This window comes from Vanellus vanellus (assembly GCF_965231255.1).
Source record: "Vanellus vanellus genome assembly, chromosome: 5".
In the NCBI taxonomy this organism is placed as follows: Eukaryota; Metazoa; Chordata; class Aves; order Charadriiformes; family Charadriidae; genus Vanellus; species Vanellus vanellus.
In genome coordinates, this window is record NC_138910.1 from 23363041 (window position 1) to 23372275 (window position 9235).

The 9235-nt window shown below is 48.9% G+C and overlaps 1 protein-coding gene across 1 annotated transcript; it reads left to right on the plus strand.

Moving 5' to 3' along the window:
• Positions 1–236: 236 nt before the first annotated feature.
• Positions 237–1911, plus strand: SP5 (Sp5 transcription factor; the record flags this gene model as incomplete). The annotated part of the gene is made up of 2 exons (XM_082484157.1): positions 237–287; positions 859–1911. 2 exons carry the CDS (start codon positions 237–239, stop codon positions 1909–1911), a joined length of 1104 nt encoding a protein of 367 aa, XP_082340283.1.
• Between the last annotated feature and the right edge of the window lie 7324 nt (positions 1912–9235).

Here is a 9235-nt window from a genome sequence, read left to right on the forward strand (position 1 = left end):
CAGCAAAGTCCTTATCAAATTCTTGGAGGTGATCCTGGTGCAGTCAGACAGTCCGCGGAGATCGCGCAGCGCGGGGGGGGTGGGACAGGCACAGAGGCGAAGAGATCAGAGGGAAGGCGAGAGAGAGAGAGGGAGAGGGAGAGGGAAGGAAACTGGGCAGCTCCTCGTCTTCCCCTCGGCGTATCCATGCCTCGGCGGTGCCCCGGCGCCTTCCCCTCGCCCCGGGCGCAGTAGCCATGGCCGCGGTGGCCGTCCTCCGCAACGACTCCCTCCAGGCTTTCCTCCAGGTCAGTACCCGCGCCCGGGGCTGCTGGCAGGGCGCCGCGTCCCACGGAGCGGCGGAGCCGCCACCCGCCTTGCGCGGGGGCAACCGGCGCCTGCCGCCTCCTTCCCGAGGCTTCACCCCCGCGGCGGCCCGGGAGAGGTGGGTAGGGTCCCCCGGCGGGGGCGAAGAGCCGGGCTCGGGCTCCTCGGGCCGGCAGCTTCCCTCTCCCGGCGGGAACTCCGGGCAGCGTCCCGGGGGCGGGGGGACACCGGACGGACGGACGCGGGGCGGGGGCTGCCGACTGCCCGCAGCGGCCGCTTCCCCGGCGCCCCCGGCCCAGGAGAGGCGGCGGGGCCGGTCTCCGGGCGGGGCGGGGGTGTGGAGGGGGGGCGGGCCCGCCCTGCCCGTTTGGCGCGCGCCGTTTTCGGGAAGTTCGCGGGGCCGGGTGGCAGCGGCGGGTCGCCGGCGGCAGCGCGCGGGCGGCGGGCGGGCAGCGCGAGGCGCAGAAAGTTTCCCGCGGGCCGCGCGGCGGCGGGCGGCGAGTAACGCGCTCTCCTCCCTCCCTCCCTCCCCCCCCCCCCGCTCCCGCGCAGGACCGCACCCCCAGCGCCTCCCCAGACTTGGCCAAGCACTCGCCCCTGGCTCTTCTGGCCGCCACCTGTAGCCGGATCGGACAGCCGGGCGCAGCGCCCTCGGATTTCCTGCAGGTCTCCTACGACCCGACGCTGGGATCCCCCTCCAGGATCTTCCACCCGTGGAGCGGCGAGATGCCGGCGCACTCCCCGGGGGGGCTGCCGCCGCCCCACCCCAGCCTGGGGCTGACGCCTCAGAAGAACCACCTGCAGCCCTCCTTCGGGGGGGCGCACGAACTGCCCCTCACCCCCCCGGCGGACCCCTCCTACCCCTACGAGTTTTCCCCCGTCAAGATGCTGCCCTCCTCCATGGCCGCCCTGCCGTCCAGCTGCCCCCCCGCCTACGTCCCCTACGCCGCCCAGGCCGCCCTGCCGCCCGGCTACTCCAACCTGCTGCCGCCCGCCCAGCCCTGCCGGCAGCTCTCGCCCAACCCGCCGCCCGAGGACATCCCCTGGTGGAGCATCCAGCAGGCCGGCGCCCCGGGGGGCTGCGGCCACCGCTTCCCCGCGGCCGCGGCGCTGCCGCGGAGCCTGGTGCTGGGCCACTCGGACTTCGCCCAGTACCAGACGCAGATCGCCGCCCTGCTGCAGACCAAGTCTCCCCTGGCGGCCACGGCCAGGAGGTGCCGCCGCTGCCGCTGCCCCAACTGCCAGTCGGCCGCGGGCAGCGCGCCGGAGGCGGAGCCGGGCAAGAAGAAGCAGCACATCTGCCACATCCCCGGCTGCGGCAAGGTCTACGGCAAGACCTCGCACCTGAAGGCGCACCTGCGCTGGCACACGGGCGAGCGGCCCTTCGTCTGCAACTGGCTCTTCTGCGGGAAGAGCTTCACCCGCTCCGACGAGCTGCAGCGGCACCTGCGGACTCACACGGGCGAGAAGCGCTTCGTCTGCCCCGAGTGCGGGAAGCGCTTCATGCGCAGCGACCACCTGGCCAAGCACGTCAAGACCCACCAGAACAAGAAGCTGAAGGCGGCGGCGGACGGCGTCAAGCGGGAGGACGGCCGCGACCTGTGACCGCCGGGCGGCGGGGTGGGACCGCCCCGGGACCGGCGGCGGCCGCCACCGCCGCACCTGCGGGCCGAGCTGAGCCGCGCGGCGGTGGGGACCCGGGCTGAGGCCGCTCCGCAGCCGGGGGCAGGGCGGCGGGGGAGAGGGCGGCCGGCTCTCGGACTCGCGTCGGGCCCTGCGAGCGGGAGCTCGGCTGGGGGCGGCGCCGGGAGGAGCCACGGCCCCCGCGGACCTTCAGGCCCGGGACTGGACGCTGGTGGGGGACCTCGGCGCCGCCGCCGCGCTCCTTCGCCCCGGGACAGGCGCCCTTCCCCGCCTGAGGGGAGGCCGCGACCCTTGGGGCGGGAGCGGGGCCGCCCCGGCCCCCGCCGCCGCCGCGGGGGTCGGGGCTTGTGGGCGCCCGGGGGTGGGGCGGTATCGCCGGTGCGGCCATGCCGGGGCCCGGCCCTCGGTGCTTTCAGGGGAAAAGACTGAAGTTTTGTGTACAGTTTATTTAATAGTTCTGTTTGAATACAAGTGTTTCTCTCCTCCTCCTCGGCCCCCTGCGGGGCTCCAGCATGAGATGTTTCTGTAAAGCGACCCGCGACTGCAGCGTGAAATAAACACGTTAACACTGGGGTCGGCGCAGGGAAGGTCCCGCCGCGTCGGTTTCATTTGATCGGCCCCCGGGCTCTCCCCACACACACGCACACCCCTGCCCGCCGGGCCCCGCCGCGCGCCGCCGCCTTCCCGCCATTTCCCGCGGAGGCGCCGGGCCGGGTCCCGCCTCATCGCCGCGGTCAAGCGGAGCTCAGCGCACGGTGACCTGGCAGCTGCTCATGGTAAACACCTTTAAAATCCCTTCTTTGGACTGGTGTTGGCCTGTCGGTTTGGGTTTGGTTTTTTGGGTTTGTTTTTTGTTTGGGGTCTGTGGGTTTTTTTGATATTTTTTTTTAATTATTGTCATGATTTTGTTTGCTCCACCCGAATCCGTGAGGGGAAAGAGAAAGGCACAGTGCCTGTACCAGGAGTGAACGTACAGGTGGAGTCCTACAGACTGGGATATGCGTTTGAGCAGAGGTGGGCAGTCAGTCACCAGGTAATTACGCCCCTTCTCAGAGAGGTCCAGGCCACAGGGCCTGCGACAACCAGCCATCCCCGGCCTGCTGGTGTCAGTGGCATGGCACAGCCAAAACGTGCTTCCTATATGTTAACTTTCTGTAAAATTGCAGAATTTAAAAGTGAGATGCTTGTTATCCTCCCAAGTGTGAGGAAATGGCAGTCACAGCCCTGCACAGGGGAACATATTTGGCACAAAACTGTCTTTAAATGGTCTTGGTGACAGCTTGTAGGTTCCTTACGTCTCACTGGGCATCACGTAAGTATGAGTTCAGGCATACATTCATTTTGGCAAATTTCTTTTGAAATAATGACCTTTTTTTTTCTGTAGCAAGTTCTCCGTTTCTTTTTTTAACTGAAATTTGCATAGAACAAACAAATGGGGAACCTGATTAGTCATTTGCTAAATTTTGCATTTTAACATTGAGAATAGGTTATTTGCTCCTTATGTTTTTACAAAGTCAGCTTTATTTTCTGGTTACCTAATGAGAGCCAAATAAAAAGTGCCATCAAGACTTCACTGGGACTAATCTGGAACCATTCAGCCTCAGATGGTTCCTCTGGTGGCAGTTGTCAAACAAGCTTTGGCACAACCATAATGATATAGATATGCTTTGCCATGGACTGCTGAATCAAGAAAAGCAGCAGCTCGATAAATGTTTATAATGACAGAACGTGTAAAACGGATGTGTTTGTACGTGTGTCAAATACTGCAAAGAATCTATTCTCTCAGGAAATAATGAGATGAGACAATACCACCAGAACCCTCACATCTGAAATAATGAGAAGTTAATGGAGAGTTACCATGGTACAGCTCCTCAACAATATTTTAATGTTTATCATTCTGAATTAATTTCCCACACCATATTCTTAGTGTCAACTTATTAAATTAATAACCAAGCAGTTATCTTCTTTACTACTGAAGAATCTTCTATAACCTGTCCTATTATAGGAAGCCTTGTGAAAAATATGTTTAGCTTCATTGGCTAGCATTCTTTTACCTAAGATTTAGGCTCCAGAAGGGTGGTGTTGAAGGATATTAAGTAGAAGAGAATGAGCGACAGCAATGGAGGAAATAACTGGTGGACCTGATCCAGAAGTCCTTAGTCAAAAAAGTCGGAGACAAAAGCACATCCCACTTGCTACTGCCATATGATTTAAATATGTCATCAGGAGTAACATAATGTTTCTGCTTTTTAAAACGTTTCATGGCACACAGTGGCAACCTGCTTCCTTTCTTTGATATTAAGTTTCATTAAGAACATAGTGTTACTGAATTCAGAACTGCTTTAAAAGAGGGTTTGTTTCATTAAATAGTCTTTCACTTCTGTGTTCGGATCAGACCTACATAAAATGGACAGTAACGGAAAGTGCTTTTGTTGGTAGCAGCAGAGGAGAAACGACAGTACCCCAGGGTACGAAAGGTCCACTTACAGGATAGAATAATGGACCTGGATGTTGCCACACGGTAATGGCTCTTGCCTGCTAAGTAAGTGCCAAGATCAAGATGCAGTATTAATGCGAGCTGAAGCAATGTATTAGATGGTTTCTGGCACCAGTTTAGCCTGACTAAGAACTAGAGAACCGTTCCTATTAGAGCAGATGTAACTAGCAGAAAATAGCCCGATAAGCATAGACATGATGGTTTCTAAGCTGGACCGTTATGGAAGATTTTTCTCCAGTTGGATGACAAACTGAATTTACCCGGTATCTATGTCGTCTGGTCTAGCCAGGCTATTTTGGTTTACTCAGTCCTCAAGACACAACTTGTACTGAAATACTGAAAGTTTTACCACTTACTTAAGCATGAGCCTGCAAGTAATTTACGTTTTAAGCAAAAGTTTGTAGCCCAGGCAGTGCCAGCACCATGTCAAGGGGATGGTGGTATCTAATTAAAAAAAAAAAAAAAACAAACAAAAAAAACAACCACCAAACAGCAAACCAACAAACAAACCAAAAAAAACCCAGTGGCATGTTGTAGCCTATGGACCTTGTATAATGACCACATTTAAAGCATGAAAGTGCACAGGTTAAAAATATGTACAGACAAAATTAGTTAAATGCCTGTTATGAGAGAGGTGCATTTAAGTAAAAACCCATGATGTCAAATGCTAATTAAAATCTTAATCTGTGAGAATAGTACAAAATAAAAAGGCAGAAAATTGGGGATTCATGACACAAGGTAAGTAAAAGTAAAAGTTTAGAATATAAAAAATATTTAATGAAAAGTTATTTCTCTCTAAAGCTTTTAAATAGTTGGAAAAAAAGGGCATAGCCATCATAACTGTTTCATATTCATCTCTAAATAGCTAAATCATATGATAGCTTTTCAATTGAAATCGTTAAACTTTTATAGTAATATGGCATTTAAATATACATGTGACCTTTCTGATGTATGGGTAGAGCGTTACAAAAATATATTGCTTACATCTCAAGAATTTATTTCTAGTTGGCAAATTGCACGCTATAATAAAATTAACTTTTAATTTTGCATTCACAAAATACATTTTACACTTTTAGCTGTTTCCAATCAACTAGAACAGCTGTTCATTTTATAAAATTAAATGATTAATATTCTTTTTAATTATACATTTTGAGTACATATGCTGCTCAAGGTCAATTCATTTCTGAATTTTAAAACTTAAATGTGATTGGTATAATAGACACATCATATAAACTGATTTATTTTGTAGTTAATTCAAATTAATTAATCCCTACCAAAAATCAGAATATGGTTTAAAAACTTGAGATCGGGCATGTTTTCTGTGTTGAAAAGTGACTTTCACACTTGCACAAACTTTTAAGCAGAGGATATTTAAAAAAAAAAAACAAAGGCAAAATGACCAACATTGTTATTCAGGTAGTTTGGGGTTTTATTTTTAATGTGTTGTTAATCAAATTGTTTTTAGTTAAGGGTCAAATCACATAATCTGAATTTGGGGCTTTATCACAACAAAGCTTTCATACTGATTTGAATAAAATTTTCACCCGGGAGAAGGTTGCAGGATTCAGCTTTTGGTCCTGACTGACCAGATTCTCACTGCAATAATCCAACAGATTTATAAAGTTATGTTTCATACCTCCTCAACTACTATTATAGAAAAAGTAGGATAAAGGTTTTTTTAAACTGTATTGGGAGACATCCTAAAACCATCACCGTGTAATTCTTCCTTCCATACTAAATTATGGATGTAATTTTTGAAAGAATTATTTAATCTTAAATTATTTGCAGAGTTTGAGAGATTGCATTAAGTTTTATGTAAGTAACTACAACTTGACTATTTCGGTTTGTAAGTTCTCACCTATATCTAATGTTAGTCTTGCACACTGAAGAAATAGGGAATGTAAAATGCTGATGTCTTGAAACTCTTAGACGCAAGATGTGTTTTACTGTTCAGTGATATTCAAGGATTTTAGCAGACCACTCAGAAGTTCATAAAAAGGGTAAATGTGTATCTCTGTGCAAGTAGTTGCACAATTATCTAGGCACTTTTAAATGAGCCTTGTAACATTTGATAGATCTTGTCAGCTTATCCCTGTACTGAGTGATGAGAAACAAAAGTGTAATGCCTAGCTTGTTGTCAGATCTTATGGTTTGCCATAGAACCTTTTTTTCTCTTTTTTAGTTTCTCCAATTATTTTACACTTTTTATGAGATTCTTGTGAGTTCTCTGGTAGAGATGTGGGGTCTGCTGCTCTGGCACAACTCAAAAGACGTCTTGGATATTCCTGCCAAATTTTTTAAAAATACTTACCGGACAGGCTCCCTAAGTCTTCGAGACTACTGAGCTTGAAAGCAAAGCTTTCCTCCAAAGGAATTGCCTAGCAGGTGTCTTCAATAACTTTGCAGGTAAACAGCATCCAAGACACCGAGGACCTGGAAGTGTTCAGCAACCAGCAAGGCTCACAATTGTCAGGTAAGTGTTAACATGCAGCATAGAGAAGAAGGATCCAAGGCCTGGGCTGGTTGAATGAGTAGTCTTAATCAGAGAAAAGCAGCAGAAGTGTGTGTAATTCAAAGGGTCTTTCAAATAAGTTTATTGTTTTTATTCCCTGTTAGTGTTTACTCCCAACAGATTTGAAGTCAAATAGGTGTTTCATTATGGATAATGAAAACCAAAGAAAACATGTTTTTTGACCTTGTGACTGTGACAAGTCAGTGGGAGATTATGGATAGTGAGACTTGGCCTTTAACCTGGAGACCATCAGTCCTGTTTTTCTTTTCATCATCTCTTAATTTCTTTGCCGTACACGTTTACTTAAGTACGCACAAAATCCCAGCGTGTCCCTGACCCAGGTCTGGTGATTACATCACTGCTTAGCCATGTTAAAGGCAGCCCAGCCAGAGGCTGCGTACAAATCCCATGTGCTCACTGAGAAGGGTTAGGGATATCCACTCAAGGGCACGTAGGTATATAGTAGGGGTCCACCTTCTCTGCAGGCAGCTGTGCGGTGAGTCCCATGCTGTGATGTACTGAAGTTAGTGGCCAGGAACTCTTGAAGAAGTGATGAGTTTGTACTGAGGTGTGAACTGAGTCTCTACTTGCTGAACGATTTAAGTGCACCCTTGAATGGTGCAGAGGCCTTGCACAGAGTCTCTGTATAGGCTCAGATTTCTCCATTAGCGGTAGTAAGGCTAGAATTCCCTTTCATCTAATTGAACTACCAAAGAAATAATAATCCACTTTATGATACCTGATCCCCTGTAGCTCTGCTTAAGCAAGAAACAGTTTACCAGTGGAGGAATATTGTAGACTAGAAGCCATTTTAATGCGTACATCACTCTAGCGACCCTTCCTCTGCTGCACTTTTGCCTCCCCTCCTCCAGAGTGAAAAAGAAACCGTAGCAGCAAAAGTGCTGTCTTGTCTGTCCTGCTGGACAGTAGAGCCTTCTGCTGGTGCAGATGTCTCAGTTAGGGTTACTTCTTTTTCTCCCCCATAATTGGCATAGTCGTGCCTGCAGCAGCACATGGTCGAAGCCTGGTTTACCTCGTCCTCAAGGGAGCACAGACTTTTTATGCTTTGGATTCAATTGTTCTCTCTAGCCCAACAATATAATATAACCTCTGCCTTAAGGTAGGGTGCCCCATCTAGCTTATCTTAATCCTCCTTCTCTAGGATATTGGTCACTGGCTTCTGCTGGCCATTGATACCAGTACTGCGCAAGTAACTCACTTTAGGCAACATCATAATTTGCCCTTCCCATCAACCTGTCCCATCATAAAAGGTGGTCTTTTTTTATATTTATGATCTCCTGTTGACACTGAATCACAGACTTTTACCATGACAGTGACTGAGATGTCCTGAACTGAGTGTTACATCACCATAGCATTTAGTATGGAGGAACAATGAACCACAAGGGGGAAAATGAAATACAAGAAAAACACTTTTTTTTTTTTAGGAGGTGCTTATCTTTGAAATGAAAAATAATGCTCAAATGCCATAAACTGGTATTTTTCACAAGGTAAATGCTCTGTTTACAAATACCCATGTCACCAGCTTCATCAGAAACAGTAGTGTCTGCCTATGTTTTTGTATTTATCAAAGGTAGGGTTGTCTGCGAAAACAAAGTATTCCTCTTATCTGTAAGTTCCTGTTCTTGCAGCAATACTGAGCTGTTTAAACAAAGTTCCAGTGTTAATCTATATACTCCTCAAAACCATTTTTCATTTTCCTTTTTAAGATGAACCAACCATCACAGAGAACACTTCCAAAACAGGCTCTAATTACAAAGCAGGTTAAAAGAAATTTTATTAGACCAAAGCCTATATCTTCACTTGGGGTCATACGCCACATGCTTTATTCAGGATCAGATGGTGTGCCTGTGATCTCCACATGCAGATCTCTCATCTGTATGGAAGGGAGATGTCAGTCACGCTGCCACATTCCCTCTTATTTTCGACAGCTCTCCCCAAGTCCATGATGCACATGTGAAGAAGAGAAAGGAAAATGTGCACTATTCACTTAGTAAAGATTAGATAGGAAAGATAACACAGCCTGAGAATGTCAGGTGTTCTCAGCTACCGTATGTTAATCCCAAAGGAGTGTGGAAACAGCTTAATTTCTGCCCCTCACATCTAAATAATTTGCTTTCCTTCTGACCAAGAATACTGGTAGTGCTTTGCTTTTGCTGAGCCTTGGAAAAAAACAGCCAAACACTTGACACCTGCTTACTTTACGTGTTATAAAACATTGCTTTTTCACCTTAGTAGCCCAAAATAGGAGGCCCATT